Source organism: Rattus norvegicus, chromosome 14 (genome assembly GCF_021556685.1).
Source record: "Rattus norvegicus strain SHRSP/BbbUtx chromosome 14, alternate assembly SHRSP_T2T, whole genome shotgun sequence".
In the NCBI taxonomy this organism is placed as follows: domain Eukaryota; kingdom Metazoa; phylum Chordata; class Mammalia; order Rodentia; family Muridae; genus Rattus; species Rattus norvegicus.
In genome coordinates this window covers 7,930,036-7,949,712 of record NC_141547.1, presented here as the reverse complement: position 1 = coordinate 7,949,712, position 19,677 = coordinate 7,930,036, and the positions used below count along the sequence as shown (strand labels likewise).

General features: G+C 50.3%; 1 protein-coding gene and 1 long non-coding RNA gene across 2 annotated transcripts in view; both read right to left on the bottom strand.

Annotated features, from left to right (window-relative positions):
* The window catches only part of LOC148001207 (uncharacterized), a 187,445-nt gene that overhangs the window by 126,619 nt on the left and 41,149 nt on the right, over nt 1-19,677 (bottom strand). The gene's annotated exons all lie outside the window — the stretch shown is intronic.
* Nucleotides 12,039-18,968, bottom strand: Nkx6-1 (NK6 homeobox 1). Its single transcript, NM_031737.2, is given in 3 exon segments — nt 12,039-13,611; nt 15,762-15,934; nt 17,499-18,968. Coding segments are annotated over 3 exon segments (1,098 nt in total). The 5' UTR covers nt 18,172-18,968; the 3' UTR covers nt 12,039-13,359.

The following is a 19,677-nucleotide window of genomic DNA, read 5'->3' as shown; positions in this document are numbered from 1 at the left end:
GGTGGGGAGAGGGATCCCAAAGCAACCTGCTCCGTGAGGTTGGCCTTAGAGGAGTGCCCTTGAAGAGGACTGAGGGATGCTTAGAGAGCAAAGGTGCCCACTGCAGACTGGACAACAAAATCTGGAGGTTCGGTTTTTTGTTTGTTTGGTTGGTTTTTGCTTTAAGAAACAAAGTATTTAAGTATTCTCTGGTGGGTGCTGAACTCTCGGGCAGAAAAGAAAGTGATGACAGAGAGACTCTGGGAGTTAATGCTCTCCTCTCTCGCTCACCCACAAGATTCTGATTCCTGACAGGCTCTAGGATCCGAACAGGAAAAGAAAAAAGAAAGACTTGAAGTCTGCGTTTTCAGAGGTGTCTGCGCCCAAGACACCCTCTCACCGAAGGCCCTGGAGGAAACAAAATCTATTACCTATTGTCATTTTGTTAAGTGTTTGCTCTGCAGTGTGACCCTGCCACTTTATCTGTTGCCTTTTTATTTTCTGAGTGCATGTTGCCCATATGTTACTCTAATAGTTGCTATAATTCTTGAGCAATGGGGCTCGTATTTTACGGGGCTGAATTAAAAAGAATGCACTTTAATAAAATCCTGAGCAATACACTAATGGCCTGACATTGATGTATTTGCATAGAGATGAATTATACGGGCCTGCCCGACAGACTTTTAATAAATGATAGAGGTTATTATAGGGATGCACTTGGGTGTGTGTCAACAGGTTATTTTAGTGCATCCAAGGCTAAAACCCGGAGCGATTCAGTCCGGCACACGATCATAAGGTACTTTTTTGTCTTGCATATTATGACATTTATTGGGACCACGCTGGACCCACATTACGATCGCAAACCACGTTTTATTAACCATTAGCAACGTTAACTGTAAGTGGAATGGAGAATTGAGAAAGAAAAATGAGCCCGGACTCTATCCCTCACCCTCATTAAATTTGACATCCGGCATCCTCTCCTTGGAACTCACAAACCCCTGAGCTGGCTACAGGCGCCTTGAAGTGGACAAGGCCACCTCTCCCCAGAGGAACCGCGTGCCAAACTGCTGAGCGATGATGGTGAGAAGCCACCAATTTAGACTTTGTCGCTGAATGCGATGACTTTGGGCTCCATCCGCTGTGTATACCCAGCCCCGAAGGTGAGACTCTAGGTAGAGCCCCTGCCTGCTTGGTGTGTGCATCCTATTCTCGCTACCTAAAATAAACAAAAATAAACGACATTTAATTGATTAAAAATTGAAGGCCGCCCAGACTCCTCCGGCTCTCGGACTGAGCTCGTGGGTTTCCCAGGTGGGGACGCAGACTGTCACTGCTCGGTGCCCTTCCTCCCGCGCCAGCCTGCTGCGTCCGCTACAGCCACAGGGGCAAATGGTCACCTCGCTTGCGGAAAACGAGACTGGAGAGCCAAGTCCTCCTCCTGAATCCAGAAGAAAGGGTGAGGCTGAGGACCGAAGGTCGGTACTGCGGGGCTTGCTGCTGGCAACTGCGACCCTGGCGCCCAAGGTGTGGCGCTGGAGTCCCAGCCCCTCAGAGCAGATGTTTTTGTCCCTTGTGGAGATTTGTAACTTATGTTCGCGACAGCTGGTGGACGGCGCCAGCGACACGCATCTGTTCTAGAACAAACCTGGTGGGAGCTGCGGAGGAGAGGAAAGGACCCGGCAGGGGACGAATTAACACGTGTGCTGTGTGTACACACTCCTGTGACTGTGTCGCGTACGGCGTGAGAAACCGTGGGACGCAGTTTAGCTAAGCTCGCCTGCACTGCTCAGCATAGAACCAGGCGCGCCAGAGAAAAGGCTAGAAACTCCTCGAGGAAAGGGCCGCGGTCACGTGCGTGTCTTGTGTCGCAGCAGCTCAGAGAACACCGGCTGGGGTCTGCGTACGGGAAGATCCGCAGCCGGGGGTCGCCAAGCCACAGCTGCGCGACCTTGAGAAGCTCCAGGACACTAAACCTTCCCGGAGACGGGCAGCGGGGATGGCATGGGCACTGACCGTGTCGTGGGTGCGAAATAGCCCTAGGTTTAGAGGAAACAGCACGGACACCCGCGGCCTCGGTGTGCACAGCAGGGACTGGAGGGCTGCAGATCCAGGTGACTGCGCTGTCCTCCAGGCCTGCAGGGGGCGCACTCCAAATCCGAAATGAGCGTGCGCGGCGCTGATGGTGGGGGGGATTGGGGTGGTAAGGCTAAACCAGGGAAGGTAATTTACTGTACCCAGCTCTACTCTGGCCATCCCAATCCCCTCTTCTCTGTGAAGCCATGCAGCCAGATAGATGAGGCTCTGTATTGAGCAACACTTAGGATAGATAGGGCCAAGACTGGGGGTGACGGGCGGGAGCAGTCGCTTCTTGAGCCTTCTTCGTTGTCCTGGGGCAGGAAGCCCAGATTGGGTGTGGCCTATTGGCAACAGTCCATGCAGCGGGCTTCAGACAACCCTGTCATCACACTGACCAACGGTCTGGGATAGAGGACACCCTAGGCACCAGGGAACTAGTTCCAGGAGTGGCCACCAACGCCCTGAATCCCAGACTTGGTTGGGTCAGGCTCAATAGAGGATGTGCCAAAAAGTGTACTGGGGCCAGAGAAGGAAATATGAGTTGACACCCACCACTTGGGGACTGAAAACCGTCTCTGGGAGGTAGGGACTGCTAACAACAGTATAGTGATAGCAGAAAACGGCCTTGACCCAGGGAGGGTCAGTTCAAATGAGAGGCTATCCAAAGAAAGTACTACTAGTAAGAGACCAGGGAAGGCAGACGCCATTGCTGAGTTTTCTGGCCCATTCTCTGCAAGACCTGTAACTCTGATAGCTTCTCCTGCTTCCTCTGCTAGCAGGTGCTGCCTTCCTCTAGGTAAGGGCACCGCCCTAAATGAGGTGTCCTGAAGGTACTTACCATCCTGTGGATCCCACCTACTCAGTCCACGGATCCCTTAGAGGGAGTCCAGCTACCAAACCCACTCTACACAGGAGTGCTTGGCCTGCCATTGGCTTTGCAGAGTTGGACTCGCTGGCCCACGATGAGCATGAGGAAGGGCAGATGCTGAAAGGGCTTGACACTACGGGAGATGCCAGGTCCCCTTTCTGGGCAGATGAGGGTACCAGGAACAGCTCCGTGACATTTTTTTAACCTTTTCTTTCCATGTATTTCAGGTTAATTCTGACTACATGTGTTTCTTTTGTCTGAAAGTCAAAGGGGGCCAACAGCCCCCAACTTTGGTACCTTTTCTTTCCCAGTCCTCTACCAAAAGAATCTTCTAGAGCTGTGGCCTCCCACTGAATGCCATAGAGCCTCCTCAGCTCTCCGTTTCCTTGGAGGAAGAGTCTCCAAGAGACGCAGCATCTGTCCCCAGTCCAGAGAGAATATGTTACTATTCCCTGTCCTTGGGACCTCAAGGGATATTCCAGATTTTTGAGAGCAATAGTGGAGGAAGTCTTCCCACATCGGATATGCCTGCCCCTCCCCTGGTTTCCTTTGCTCTGTTCAATTATTACTCTTGGCTTTATTTGTGACAGTATCTCACCAGAGAAGCAGGATCCCAGAAACAACTTCTTTAAAGGGAGGTGGCCAGGTTAACTATGACAGCCCTGATTGTGAGTAAGCCGTGAAGACACACACACACACACAGAGAGAGAGAGAGAGAGAGAGAGAGAGAGAGAGAGAGAGAGAGAGAGAGAGAGAGAGAGAGAGAGAGTGCGTTCCCATATCCTTTATGGTCTCTTATAGGTGCAGGCTATTTCTAGATAGCTTTCTCACTATTACAGGGCCTTTTCTCACTACCTTGCAGAGCAATGTGACCGTTACCATAAGCTAGCAAGACAGAGAGGTACCTGAGGAAAACACCTGAGGGCAGATCCATCACCTGTGGGAAAACACCTCCCCCAGTGTGCGCACAGTGACTCTTAAGTATCTGAAGGACCTGGAAATGGTGCTTTTGGTGTAGCAACAAGGACTCGGCTGACCACCCTGACCACCTCTCCCTGCAAGAATCCTTCAACACAAGGGCGGCTGTGCTCCCATGGAGCTGCCTGCTGCTTCCTGGCAGTTTGGGCACAGAGAACAGCATTCTGCAGACACGGAGGGGGCTTAGCAACTCCAGTGAGGATTCTGCAGGAGTTGAGGGATGTAATTAAAACATGTAGAGATCAGTTTGGTGTGCTAGTGTGTACTGTTTCCAAATTTTTGTTCCAAAAGAAATTGTTATTGAAAAGTAAAAGTTTTCCCTTCCAAATGCTTTTCTGGGTCAGTGAGTGAGGCACGAATCTCACAGCAGTGGGCACTGGGAATGGCCAGTGAGCCTCCTTCTTATCCCTTGCTGTCTTTTGTATAATCATAACCCACAAGACCGGAAGAATATCAAGTGTATTACACACTGGCCCTGCTGAAACTTTAAAGGAACTCTTAATGAATGAACTAAAATCTCATTTCCCCATCTTCCGTCTCTCCCAGGGGAAATCTTGACACTGAGCTCATTCATTTCTTACTTTGATTTTGTTTTTACAACAACTTGACTACTATTTTTTTTAAAGATTTATTTATCTGTTTTATATATGTGAGTACACTGTCAATGTTTTCAGACACACCAGAAGAGGGCACCAGATCCCAGTACAGATGGTTGTGAGCCACCACATGGTGGCTGGGAATTGAACTCAGGACCTCTGGAAGAGCAGTCAGTGCTCCTAACCACTGAGCCATCTCTTCAGCCCCTTGACTGTTATTTATAAATAAAACACGCAGTAGAAAAGATTCCAATAGCCTGAAAATTACTTCCTCTCCAGGGTGGGAGGAATGAGAGCTACATTAAAGTTTATTTCACTTTCTATAAAACCCTCGATAGAATTCAACATTCCTTGTGGCTTCTTTTCACCTCAGTGTGTGTGTGTGTGTGTGTGTGTGTGTGTGTGTGTGTGTGTGTGTGTATGGTGTGGTGTGTGTGTGTGTGTGAGAGAGAGAGAGAGAGTGTATGTGTGTGTGTGTGTGTGAGAGAGAGAGAGAGTGTATGTGTGTGTGTGTGTGTGTGTGTGTGTGTGTGTGTGTGATCAACATATGCTCTTTGAGTTGAGGATATAGTTTAGTTAGTAAGGTACTTGTGTAGTGTACAAAAGGTCCTAGATTCATTCTCTAGTATCACATAAAACTGGAGGTGGAGGCAGGGGGATGAAAGGTCAAGGTTATCTGTTCCCATAGCAAGTTTGAGACCAAACTGAGTTACATGAGACCTGCACAACAGTGAACAAACACATATAAAGTTTCTGTTTTCCAAGGGGTACTTGATATCACAATGTCATCCAAGATGCTATCCACAGTGGCCTTTCTAGTCTATCTGAGGCACACTCATGTCCCTGGTGAGATAACACACAGGCAATAATAAGTAAATAAATAATAATAAATAATAAGTAAATTAAAAACATGTCCACCTGGAAGCAATCAAACTCCTCTGACGGGGAACAAGAGTCCTTGGCTGTCAGTCACCGTTGCTGAATGCAAGGGCCCTGACTATGTCCACTTTTCTCTTGCAGTCTGTCCAGTGGAGGTTCACAATGTGCTGATCTCATCTTTACCTCTCTATACCCCTTTCTCATTGTAATCATCTTTGTCAGGCTCCCGGGGCAGGTACACCAACTACCTATCCCGGAGGAAGTGAGAAGGCAAGCCTTTGCCTATGGCTTGCCCGCATTGTACTTCTCCTGGTCCCTGACTGCTCTCTGCTTGCTCTGTTGGGAGAGGAGTTTAAACGGAGAGTATGTGAGCTAGGCATAATGGTACTTGCTGGCAATCTTGCCCTTTGGGAGGCTGAGGCAGGAGAATCCTGAGGTTCAGTCTTGCTTGGGCCACATTGAAAGAATGCGTCATGAATAAATGTATTGATTTGCTTTTTAATTTTACACTATTTTAAAAAGGCAAATCACGAAGTAGACCAGATCAGTAAAGGCCTTCTGCCAACTAACTTCAGTAGACCAGTTAATATTCATACAGAATGAAGACGTGTCTATAGGGCCTTCTGTTCTGAAGATTTGGCTCTGCTTACCTCCAGGTTTTCTGTGCTTAGGACTTCATGGCTCCCTCTCCTGAGGGTTGGGGGTGGTGGTCACTGAACTTACTTGACTTTTCTGGATTAAGTTCCAGGGCTGGAGGGACGGTGCAAAAAGTAAGAACACTTGCACTTGCTGCTCTTGAAGAGGATCCGGTTTGGTTCCCAGCCCTCATGACCCACATCAGGTGGCCCACAACCAACTCCAGTTCCAGAGGATCTGATGCCATCTTCTGGCCTTCGTGCACCTACACATACATGCACTCAGGCTCACACACAAACCCATAAAAGAAATAAATCTTTTTTTTTTCTTCTTTTCCCAAAAAGTGTAGAAACAGAAATAAATATCCCTGAGGCTTGGATGTTGGTGAAATTAAGCAACGCCTCCTTTGCACCCTGTCACATGTTCAGCCAGCTAGTCGTGATGCCCAGGGTCTTCTCTTAAAGGACAAAGACAAATCTGTTAGATATTTTGTTATCTGTGCCATATAACAAATTAGCCCCAAAGATAACGGATTAAAACAGTAAACTTTCATGATCCAGTGAACTGTCTGCAGCTCAGGAATCCAGGAAAACGGGTGAGTCTGACTCAGGAGCGCAGTGAAGGTTCCATCAAGATGTGGAGCGTCGCTGACCTGGGGGGTCAGCTGCCAAACTCCAACAGTCCTTGATAGTTAGGACTGAGAGGGGCTTAGCTCTGGGCTGAAGCTGTAACTCAGCTGGCACAGTCCTTGTCTGCCAAGCAGGAAGCCCTGGGTTTGATTCTCAGCATTGTGTAGACCAGTGTGTGGTGCTGGGTGATCCTTCCAGAGGAAGCTGAGGCAGAAGAATCAGTCCTGACATAAACCATCCTGCTTCTGCCCACGTGGACCTCTCTCTCAGTAGAGTTGCCTGATTAAGAACAAGAGACCACTGACTTCTCCAGGCCAGGGATCCAAGGAGGAGAAAGCGCTGTATTCTTCAGTCACCAGAAAACCCTCATCCAGAACCAGGGGAACTAGGCTCTGCTTTGTAAAGGAAGGACTATTCCAGAGGAATGCTTTTAGGACACCTCAACCAGCTGCCCTTCGAATTTCACGTGAGGGAAAACAGACCCTGCACTCAAAACTGTCTTCTCTTCCATTTCATGATTTTTTTTTCCTGGACCGAGTAACTAACTTGCCTTGGAGCTGAAGTAACCTTGGATGACTACAGCAGCTGCTTCTGATGGTGACGATGATGAAGTTGGTGACGACAAATGATTGGTCCTAACCCTGTGTCAAGCACTGTTCTGCAAGCCTCACATGAACTGGCCCGCTCCATTTTCCCAACAACTCTAAGAGGGCATTCTGCATCAGCATCCCCACTGTACAGCTAAGAACACTGAGGCACAGGGAAGGGACATACTATTTAAACAATACTGTACAGCCAGTCAGGGCTCAGATTCAGCCCAAGCCCAGCTTTCATACACTGTATGATCTCATGATAATGGCCAAGATAAAAAAAATTTCTCAGGCCCCCTCATTCTCTTGAGATCATTGGATTTGGAGAGAAAACTTGACAAGCCTTCATAAAGCAAGTGGATATTAGAGGGAGGGAAGAGGACGGTTCCCTGGGGCTCACAAAAATTATTTTCAAGAGCTTAACCATACTACCAAGTACAAAGGCCAACGCTGGAGTTAGCTGTTAGAGAGAAGAGTGCCATTGCACCAGAGTGAGGCTCCATGAGAAGAATGGGACTCCTCACAGGCCTTTGTATGCTTGAAGATGACCATGCCCTATGCACTGTGCACTGCGTCTACACACTGTGGTAATAATTAAGGGAATGAGTGCTCTTCCAGAGACCTTAATGTTCTGTGTGTAATGTTGAGAGAATTCGTCCGCTAAAACCTAACCCTTTTTTTTTTCATAATTTATGGACCCCAACCAAGCAAAAAAAAATCTGTGCACAGAGAGGAAAGGAAGTTGTTCACTGACTTCCTTCCCAAATTTTCTGTATCTGCCAAAGAGTTAATCATGCCTCTACATTTCTTTTGGATGTCCCCAAGAGAGAGGAAAGTAGCCTTAGGAATTCCCCTATATGATAGAGTCTCTAATAGTAGCAAGTAGCTTACATTGCATGGTACTGTAATATCCCCTCCAATGTAGAAGGGAACCTCTTTCAATGTCCCCATCTGAACTAGCCCTTGTTATTCAAAGCAAGCATTGTGGCTATCAGAGAGGTTCTACTTCACGTTGTCTTCAGTAGTTACCAAACACCATGAATGTTTGCTTCAGGAGCCTCAGACAGTTCATCTTCCAGGAACTGGGGTTGGATGGGAAAGGAGGACCAGAGAGTAAACTCAGGTACCAAGATCAATTCTCCAGTTTGTGAACTCCGAGCCAGTTTCAGGGAAATCCCCACCCCCTTCAGCCAGCCTCGGGAAGGGAGAGGGTCACACCTCCCTTCTCTCCATTAACTTTCCATTAATAAATGATGGGGGTTGTTGCACTGTGCTTTAAGAGGGTCTAGTTGGGTGTGGTGGCCTGGGGCCATAATCCCAGCACTCAAGAGGAGGGGCAGGAGATTCTCCAGTTGGAGGCCAATGGGAGAGGGTCTCAAAAGAAAGAAAGGGGTGGGGGAACTAGAAAGAGAGAAGAGGGGGAAATAGAGAGGAGAGCAAATGAAAGGGAAGAGAAGGGGGTACAGACACAGGAAGGCACGTACTGAAGATCTGGCTTTAAAAAGAAAATGTGGTGGGGAGGAGAATTCTTTGCCAGTCTGTCTATGTGTGTGGTAAAGGGGGAGGGGGTGTTGGAAGCAGATAACACTCTTCAAATTAGCCTAAAATAGAGTTTATAGATGGAATCAACACTTACCTCTCTTGTTGTTACACCATCCCATTGTTGCTGAGTAACAAAGGAGTCACTGTCCCTTTAAACTATTCAGTGCTAGGAGTTCTCAAATGGAATTTCTCTCCTCTCCTCTCCTCTCCTCTCCTCTCCTCTCCTCTCCTCTCCTCTTCTCTTCTCTCTCTCTCTTCCTCTCTCTCTCTCTCCTCCATTCTCCACCCCTCCGTGTGTGCGTGTGTGTGTGTGTGTGTCTGTGTGTGTGTCTGTGTGTGTGTGTCTGTGTGTGTGTGTCTGTGTGTCTGTGTGTGTGTGTGTGTGTCTGTGTGTGTGTGTGTGTGTGTGTTCAAGTGTACACCGATTTAAAGGAAGGGACAACTCCCCAAGTCAGTGCTGGCTTAATGCTATTCTCATGACTCTAGACTGCACCCTTAGTCTCAGTGACATGGAACATACACTGTGTCCAAAAGAGCAGGGCCTCCAGAACAAGCTGCCCACTCTGAGTCCTCTCCCTTCCAACTGTCCTCAAGAACGGAAAAGTAGATTAAAATGTTCACAAACTTGGAAATGTCCAACAGGCCACCCCCCAGCTTCTGGAAGCAAGGTGTATGGCCTTGGCTTCAGAATCCTGAATGTGTAGCAAAGGGAAATTTAATCACTACGTAGGAAAGTTGAGTTAGTGCACAAGAGAATTGAGCAAGACTGGTTAAGTCTAGGAGTATGGCTTGTTCCTTCCACTCCATGTCCCCATCCCTCAAGAAGCCTTCAAAGTGACTTCCTTTTTAGGGAAAGAAACACACACAACAAACATCAAAACTCTGTGTCCTGCATTCCATGTACAGCACACACACACACACACACACACACACACACACACACACACACACGATACTCTTTTTTTACACTAATAAAAGCAGCAATCTGTCAAGTGGCTTGTGACTTCTCTTTTTTAAACGTTTAATCATGAACCTATAGCTTTATCAGATCTTTATGGTTGTTAAGACCATAAAAAGTTTAGCCAAGATGAAACAAAACAAAACAAGACCCCAGATGATTCTTCCCCTCCGCTGCTGCTTCGCAGAAACCAGCTTCCTTGGCTTCCCCACCACACTAACTCTTAGAAAGAACCGATCTTTTTGCTTAGAGAGAAACCAAACCAAGCAGGACAAAGGGAGATAGAGGAGGTGCCCTCCCACCCACGCCTCCCTTCCTACCAGCTGTAAGGGGCCAGCGGTAACTGGTGGCCAGCTGGAGTTTGGGATGGAAGTAAATTAGCTGGAAATCTCAAGTCACTGCCGCAGTCAACTGGAAAAAAAGAGTGGATGCCTGTGGGGCCCGGCCAGCCCCAGAGCCTGGGCTGCCTGCTCCGCTCCCTGCAGAACCTTCTGCCACCACAGTTAACTTGGAGGGTGGGGCACAATGGAGGTCACTGCACCCCCCCCAGGTACTCCCCTTCCCCATGTTCTCATCTTAAGGGCCCTGAGCCTAGAGAGAATGCTTTCTAAAGGGTGTGTGGCAAGCTCCTCTCCACACATCTAACCTGAAATAAACACTGTCAGCCCCCAGATGATTTACTCACACACCCCGTCTTACTCAGAAGTTTTCTCTGACTCCTGTCACTGCGGCTGTCATCTTCCGGCAATTGGCGGTTGTTATTATCCTTATCCAGAAACAATGTTTTTCATTGTAGTGTGAATTTTTCTTCCTTTTGTTTCCTGGCTTTCTCAAAGGGCAGCAGAGAGGTTAAAAGTTGAGGAGGGTAAAGGGGGAAAGGAGTTTTATTTGTTGCAATAAAGTGTCTTTGCCGAGATAGCAAGCTTGTTCCCTTTCTCAAAAAAAGAAAGAAAAGAAAGGAAGGAAGAAAGAAAGAAAGGAGGAAAGGAAGGAAGAAAGAAAGAAAGAAAGAAAGAAGGAAGGAAGGAAAGAGAGGAGAGAGAGAGAGAGAAAAAAATAGTGGTGGGGAGAAGGAAGGGAGAAAGAGAAATGGACCGGGAGGAGGGAAAGAATTTGATAGGCAGGAGGGAGAGGATGCTGAAAAGAGAGGGGAAGAAGGAAGAGGAGAAAGAAATACTGAAAATGGGGGAGGGGTGTCCTTCCTTGTTCACAGTTAGGATTAAGCTTCTGTCCCAGCAGAGTAAACTGTTCTTAACAATCCTCTGCCTCCCTATAGGACAAACGCCCGTCTTGCTAAGAACACAGAAACTAAAATGGAGTGAAAACTTCTGGAGAACTTTGCAAACTGGAGACAATGACAGGGAGTGATTTCCTCCTTTCCCAATGAACTAAGCTATCTGGAATATGCACCAGGAGATTCCATTAGCTGCTCCAACTAATGGGGGGGGGGGGACTTTGTAAAATACGAATTCTTTAGGAAACGAAACAGTTCCCATACAGGTTCCACTGATCTCATTAACCTGCACCACAGAGGGGGAAAAATGCTTATCCTTGGACCTATAATTGAGTGTCTGAAAATAAAACAAAAATTGATTATACTGTCTCCCCCCACCAAACCACCACCAAAAACAAAACAAAAACAAAAACAAAAACAAAACAAAAACAAAACAAAAAAACAAGCCACTAACCCCCACACACCCCACCACACGTTCTCTTTGGAAAAGCTCAGGTCACCATGCCCATAACAGAAAAGTCTGCCAGGCCACTTAAAAGACACTTTCTTTCCATTCTTTGTAGTGCTTGGCATATCCGGGGCTCCCGCCTGGTCTGCAATCCCCTAGGTGACTGTAGAAAACACCTCAAACGCAGAAGGGCTGCTCCCAGCTCCCTGTTTCCCCTAAGCTAATCAAATTAGAGGTTGCCCGAGGAACTGCCTCCATTCCAGACGAAGTCTTCCTAGATTCCTCAGGGGTTTCCTGGCAAAGCGGACAAAATCAGGAAAAATTTGGCAGAGACATTAAATTTCCACTAGACAGTCCCAGTAGGTACTGAGAAGGCGACCGTCGCTTCATCCTGCAAATAGATGACGGAGGAGATGATGATGATGACGACGACGACGACGACGATGATGATGATGGCGGCGGCGACGACCGAGGGGGGGGAGGAGGAGGAGGAGGAGGAGGAGGAGGAGGAGGAGGAGGAGGAGGAGGAGGAGGAGGAGGAGGAGGAGGAGGAGGAGGAAAGGGTAGGAGAAGGAGCAGGGAAGCTGCAGCAACAGCTCTTTCACTCAGGAAGCCGATCTAACACTTTTTTTTAAATGTGCTCTTGACTTTATTTGAGATCTCTGATGAGGCCAGGTAACCTGTACATGTTCCCTTAAGGCAACAGACGTCTTCAAACTATTTTTTGTTGCTGTTTTTAATTCGATTTATCCTTTGAAACAGAAAGTGCATTACATTTCATGGTTCTCGCAAAGGGGCTGCCTTTTCTTTACAAACCGAATTCCTCATATAAATTAATAAGTGTTAAAGAGGCTGATATATCACCGTTATTAGCTTAAAAGAAAACAATTTACATAGTCTATAGTATTCTTATGATACAAAACACTTCGAATTCAATTACAGCAATTAAATGGAACGTTTATGTTCTGACCCAGAGCGCTTGTAACAATTCCCACCATCTACTTTTAACACGCATTTTTATCAGAAAGGAGTTAAATTAAATACAAGGTACTGTAGTCCTTCCCTCCCCGATATCTTTTTTTAATCACTAATAAATAGCAACAAACGACTGTGCAAATTCGGAAGGGAACCCAAAGGCTGGTGTGAGAAGCTCGTGGGTCCCGGGATCTCAGACTGCAAGTCTTGGAGCTGGACCGGGGTGGGGGCCTGGGGCTGCCTGGGGCCCTGCAGGAATTGGTGAAGGAGAAAAGCGGTTAGGAAAGAAGCAGAGCCGAAAGAGGAGTGAGTCGGGAGGCGTCTGAGTAGGGCGATGACGTCGTTTTTCTAAGCTTTTCAAGTTAATATGAAAGGCGGCCAAGTGGTGTGAATACCTTAAATCAACGAGAGTACAGTTCATCTCTTTATACCAAATTCCAAAAAGCCTTTTACATTTTAAATATTCACAATAAAGTAACTTCTAGTCAGTGTGACTCACGATTTATTTACATAGAGAGCCGTCAACAGGTTACTTGGTCGGCAGAGCAGTTGGGGGGAGGGGTAGCGTCCCTTTCTCCCTTGGTGGCAGCTGCCCTCGGTGGCTCTGAGATTCCCACCAGGCGGTGGCCGACGACCTTTCGGAAACACGGCCCGGTGCTCAGGGAACGCAAAGCAAAGGACCGAGCCTGGACCGGGGACGCCTGACGTCGCGGGTGGGAAGGGTCCTGGGAAGCCGCGGGGATGCGGGTTCGGCTGCGGGGTTTTTTGAGCAGTGCACTTGGCGGGCTCCTTTCCTCGCCATCACCGCGCCGTCCTACCGACGACCCCCACCCGCCAAAATTTCTAGGTTAAAAAAATAGATATGTACATCTTAGAAAATAGTAAAGGCCGGGCGAGCAGCCGGGGTGCGGGGGGGGGACCGCGGGACCGGCTGTGGGGCGCGGTCGGGATCCCCGCGGTGCGGGCCGCGCTCAGGACGAGCCCTCGGCCTCCGACGCGTGCAGCAGGAGGCTGCCTCCGCTGGATTTGTGCTTTTTCAGCAGCTGAGTGATTTTCTCGTCGTCAGAGTTCGGGTCCAGGGGCTTGTTGTAATCGTCGTCGTCCTCCTCGTTCTCCGAAGTCCCCTTGAGCCGCTCAGTCTCCGAGTCCTGCTTCTTCTTGGCCGTGGCCATCTCGGCTGCGTGCTTCTTTCTCCACTTGGTCCGCCGATTCTGGAACCAGACCTGAGAGCCAAGAGGAAAGGGGAGGGGAGAGGCAGGGCCGGGAGGAGTTGAGCGCCGGAAGACCTGGGCCCCTTGCTCGCCACTGTCCCTCGCGGGCCTCCCGGGTCCAGGCGTCAAAGTCAGTCTAAAGGCCTCAGGAACCCACCGCCGTTGCCATAGCGATAGTAACACAAGCTCGCTGAGGCCATCAGTAAACCATTTCTCAGAAAGAGTGAAAGCAAGACTTGGCACAAGTTTCCCTAAAAATAAACTCGCTTTTCCTTTGCTTTTCCTACATCTCAACTGGAGAGGAAGCCTTGCTCGGTTTTCCCGTGCTGGTGATTTTTAGTCCGTAGTTGTATTCGTAGATTAAGAAGCTGTAAACAACTACAGTGGGTTGCGATTTGTACGGAAAAGAACTGCATTAAAGCCAATTCTCTCTGCCCTGTTTCTCACTTTCGGACACTTGACTGTTTACTTCTTTCAGGCTCCAATCAGCGCTAACTTCGGTGGCGAATTCCCCTCTCCTCTCCACGAAACTTAAGGTGTGTGTGGTCTGAAGTTTTCGGCATATCATGAAAACTTCAGTTCACCCATAGCAACGAATGCAGAGGCATGAAAATATTTAACAGCTCAGCCAGAATTATCATCATGGTGGGACAGAAGGCTTTGTCCGTCTTTCTCCACCCTCAAGGTTGCTCACAAAACCAAAGCTGAAATATCACTATTTGCTGTTTTTAAATAGAAAAGTTGCCGAGCTGTGTTATTTCCTATTAGAACATTGCCTCCCCCCCCCAAACATTAGCAGCATGTTGCTGCTGCCTAAGATATTCATTTAAAATACAGATATGTTCAACTTGTTCATGGTGTTTGACACGGGTCTGACACATGTGTTTTAATCTGAAGAATTGCCGTAAAACAACCATTTTTCTGAAGGTGTGAATTGCCCTCCTTTTATGCCTCTCATCTGTTTTGTATTTTATCCGGAGAATCAGAATTGTTAAGAAAGTGATTTTCTTTATATTGCTATAATAATTCACTTCTGGCCACACGGACATATTTATGGTGACAAATGAACACCCTTGGATTAAGGTGGTAGGCTCTCTAGTCACCCGCTGCAAAAATAATTTCAAATGTGATGGTTTTCTAATGGCCACGGGGAAAAAAATCTTGGCTGAAATATATTGTGTGAGTCTTGGCTAGCAGGAAAGTAAACCCTAAGTGGAAGATTTAATGATATTACTCCTTAATGAACAACAATATAACTAAAGAAAGCAGACCCCTGCACACACACACACACACACACACACACACACACACACACACACACAGAAAGCCTAAAGAAAGAAATGCAACAACTGAAATGGACAAAAGAGAATGGAGAAAAACTAGGAAACCAACACACTGAATTTACCCAGCTGGCTCAATCTTATTTTCAGGGACAGATTTCTAAACTCTGGTTCCCTAGAAATGCAGTATACAAGTCAATTACAAGCAAAGTGACATCTCAATTACTAATTGTTGCCAGAAGCTGCAGTATCTTAATTTTGCGGATAAACTTGCTTTAAACAGGATTCAATCTTATTCAATACACCAGTAATCTTGTCGGCTCATTTGGAAAAATTGTTCTTCCAAAATAATCATTGTTATCTAAGCCAAAAGCAAGTTTTATTGGTGTTAAGTTCCGCTGGATTCATTTTTTTTTTTAATCTACGAATTAGTACAGAAGCGCTGTACTGCTGATCCCGGTTAGATTTTATATCTATTAGGGCCTGAATTGACAAACAATAGCTTGAGTGTCTTTACAAATCAAGCAAAACACGCTTTCTAATCGTCTCGATCTGTTCTCGGGGATATTTCCTTAATGCTTTTATTCTCTGGTAAAGGCGTGTCTCCCCAGCACAGGCTGCTGTCTAGATTAGCTTAATTTCTAAGGCGGGGACTTGATATCTTTTGTTCACCAATGGTTTGCCTCCAAAAGACCCCAGGGCTTGTGCTACCCCCAACTCTCTCCCCGCTCCCCACTTCTCCCCAGGCTCACTTCACCCCCACCTCCGCCCAGTTTGTTAGTTTGGTGAGGGAGAGAATAGGGGCTCAGACGCGTGCGCATGACCGCGCGCGCGCACACGTGCGAAGGAAGCCATCCCTGGAGGTGTCAAAGGTCCACTCACCTTGACCTGACTCTCCGTCATCCCCAGAGAATAGGCCAAGCGTGCTCTCTCTGGTCCTGCCAAGTACTTCGTTTGTTCGAAAGTCTTCTCCAGGGCGAAGATCTGCTGGCCGGAGAATGTGGGTCTGGTGTGTTTTCTCTTCCCATCTTTGTCCAACAAAATGGATCCTTGATCTGCGAGGACCACAAGAGAAAGGAAGAAACAAACCGTTACAGTGCTCCACCAGAGACAGGCGAGCGCGAATTAGCAAAATTGTACTTTGATAGCAAAAGAACAGGGATCCTTGATCTGTGGCCTGCGCCATCCCACCCTACCTTTTGCTATCTACTTTTCTCCGACCGAGGTGCGGTGGGGATAATAGTAAATACTGTGTGCTTAACCACAGTGCAAATTAGCTAGCCGTGCCACTGCTAAGCAGTACAGGGAAGAAACCAGACACCCTCTTAAGCTAAAGCAGGAGGGCATGAGAAAGGCCACCCTCACCTCCCGTGTCAGTCCCTGAGCAGATGGAAGATAAGTGGTTTGGTATGAAGGTAAACTAACTTTTGAAATTTTATATTTTGTTTTCCTTGGCTACTTATCTAACCTGTGTTAGGCAACAAAGGGCTCCTTGTGTTTTGTGCACTTAAGAGCTAAACTCGTCCCTAGTTTGAGGCTGTTATGGGCTGCAGGAAGAGACCAGGGGAGACACAGGTCTGGCGATACCTACAATCAACACCGATACAGTAGTGTCTCTCCAACATCTCGATAGCTCTGTGGAATTGCCTTGCCACAAGAGCCCGACTTAGTTTCCTGTTAGTTAAGTTACTGCCTCTAAGTCTCAGGCAAGGAGCTTCGGCGCCCTGGACTGACTTCAGGGACTTGGTCATCAGCAAGGAACAGAGAGAGAACAGGAGTTGAGCCGGGCCCTGGAAGCCATCTGGGGGTTAAGAGTCTTCTAGGAGGTATGGCCCAGTAGCCAGGATTGTCCAGACCTTGGACCTGAATTGACCCAGAGTCTTTGGGGCCTACATTTTACTAGTCTGTGTCCTGTCACATGTCATATGTCTCCCCTTCTCCTCTCTTGAGTTAGTCTATTGAGTGCCAAAATGCCTCTTCAGAACCCAGGAGCCTGGGATTCAGGAGTAGGGAAAACCCAGGTCCATCAGCCGCGGCGACAGCGGCCCAAAGCATCTCACCCAGTTCTGGGAGCCTCTGGCACAGCTCGTTTAGGTCTGGACAAGTGCACTGGGAGCTGGTGAGGGAGTTGGCAAAAAAGGTGAGCTGGAGAGGACTGAGGAAGATGTGTGCGAGCAAATGTTTGCTTTTCCCCGAGGAAGTAAGAATCAAGCTGCCTTGCCTACCCTCGCGGGTTTGCGGAAAACACGGGTCACGCTACTGAAGGAACGGGCAGGAAAGAGCCCGAAAGGAAGGGGTGTGGAGGCCTTTCCCCGCTTTCCCCCGTTTGACCCAAAGCGGGTCAGTTTCAGAAACAGCCCAGACAGAAGCTCGACCACTCCGCGGTGTTCTGTCCAGAAACATGCTCGCTGGCCCAGCCCAGGCCTGCATGAGCCTCGGCGAGCCCAGGAAATCCTGAATCCCTCGACCGACTGCCGGACCCAACCAACGACATGCTGTCCCGGCACTTCCAAACTAGTGTGGCAGCCAGGAGGACTGACCGACCCGCGGGCGCTGTGGGCTTCACGACCCGAGAGCAGACTTAGAAGGCAGGGACCCGCCCCCCACCATAATACTCACGGGGGGTACAGGCAAGGCGCGCGTCCCTCCAAGGCGGGCTCTGCATCACCCCAGGCCAGAAGATGGGCGTCCGACCGGGCAGCTCGGCCAGGGGCTTGGGGTACCGGCCCACGGCGGCCACGGCCGCGGCGCTGGGGCTAAAGTAGAGCCCGGGCGGCGGTGGCGGAGGGCTCAGGCTGCTGAAGCGGGGCAGGCCGGCCAACAGCCCGGCGGGCGATGAGGCGGCAGCGGCGGCGGCAGCGGCAGCAGCAGCGGCGGCCGCAGAGGCCGAGGTGGCGGAGGCGGACGAGGAGGAGGAGGAAGAAGACCCCGAGGGCGAGGCGGAGGGCAGGGCGGCCCCCGAGGCCACCGGCATGGAGGGCCGGCTCAGGATGTCGTTGATGCCGTGCGGAGTGGCCGCCGAAAGCTGCTGCGGGGGGCTGCCCAGGGACGAGAGGCCCCCCGCGGCCGGGGGCTTCAAACCGCCCGGGTTGTGTGCGCCCAAAGGTGGGGAGGGCGACGAGGACGAGGAGGACGAGGACGAGGAGGAGGGGGGCCCGGTGGGCAGCGGGGGATAGGCGGCAGGGTAGAGCGGGGTCTTCATCTCGGCCATGCTGTGCAGGGCGGCCAAGGGCGGGCTGCTGAGCAGGAACGCGCTCTGCCGGGGGCCCTCCATCGCCCCCACAGCTAACATCCCACAGCCAGACCCGAACCCGCAGCCAAGCAGGCCGGTGGCCCCGCCGGGGCTCAGGAGAGCCCGAGGCGCAGGAGAGCCGGAGGCGCTGGGGAAGCGCTCGCGCGCAAGCGAAGTGTGACTCTGCGGCGGGCTCCGAGAGCTGGGGTGCGAGCTGCGCAGCAGAAAATGTCCAAATGCCCCGCGGGAGGCGGCGGCGGGCGAGGGCGGCAGGGGCGCGGGCCCGCTTGGCGCTTTCTCGACTCCGGGAGTCCGGGATTCGATCCCGGGCGCTGGTCCCTCGCTCCCGACTCAGAGAGCTCGGCTTCTCATCTCTCCACCCCCGCGGGAAATCAGGAAGACGTACCCGGGGCTGGCCCAGAGAGTTTGCAACAAGGTTGGGAGGCGCGGAGCGATCGCTTTGATGTAAGAGGGTGGGGGCCGGCTCGCCCGCCTAGGGGAGCTTCAAAGCGGGCCGCGTTCCGCCCGGTGCGCGCCTCTGTTCTCGCTCGGACGCTCCGCGCTCCCGGCGGCCGCGCAGCTGAGTCGCACTCGCCGCTCGCCCAGGGGATGGAGCGCAAACGGCTCTCGCGGAGATCGCGCCCGCTACCGCCGTGGGACCGGCGTTACTGCGCCAGAAAGGGCAGTGGCGGCACCGCTCCGGCGGCTGGGCACTTGGCGCGCCCACGCGCCTGCTTCCCCTCCGGGCCACGCGGCGCCGGAGTAGCCGGACCGAAAAAGGAAGAAAGAGAAAATAAACCTAAGTGGGAAAAGTCTGACGGGCCGGTTCCGATCGTCCGTCCGCTTGTGCAAGCCGGCCCGGAGTCCCCCGCCCCACCCCCCCGGCGCCCTCGCTTCCTCTCACTCTCCGCCTTTCTCTCGCCTCTCTGGCCTTTCTCCTTGGCTTTCCAGGCTTGGCTCTTCCGAGCCCTGTCCTCTGGCCAAACTGACCCTCTCCGCGGCTCTTCCCTTCTCTCCTCTCTCCCTCCGGGCCTGACAGTTCGGATGAAGCTCTCAAAGGTAATAAAACATTTGCACCCCTCCCTGTCGCTCTTTAGCTGGGGGACGCGAGGGAGGGGAGGCGGGGGGCCAAAATGAGAACTTTCGAGGACGTCACTCAGGGGCGGCTCCGAGAGGCGGGACTGAGGGTCGGAGTGCAGAGCCTGGGCGTAGCCACCGCATCCAATAGCGCTCAGCCTCAGCGAGGCGTCGCTCCTGGGACACGCCCACCGGGGAGCGCCATGCCTTTTGATTGGCTGAGACTAGGGAGCCGCAAGGGCGCGCCCGCCTAATCCCCGCCCCAGCTTTCTTTGGGCGGAGCCAAGAGGGGAGGGGCCTGGCCAAAAGAGTGGTTCCAGCCTAGGGACAGCGGCCGGCTCAATTAATTGTGCAAAATAAAATGGAAAAGAGAAGGAGGGAGCAGGGACGAAGAGGGCATTACTTTTTAAAGAGAGGAATAATGAAAAGACCGCCCTTTTATGGAAAAGCAGTTTAAGTTCATCTCTTCCGTCCTCCCACATTTCCCCC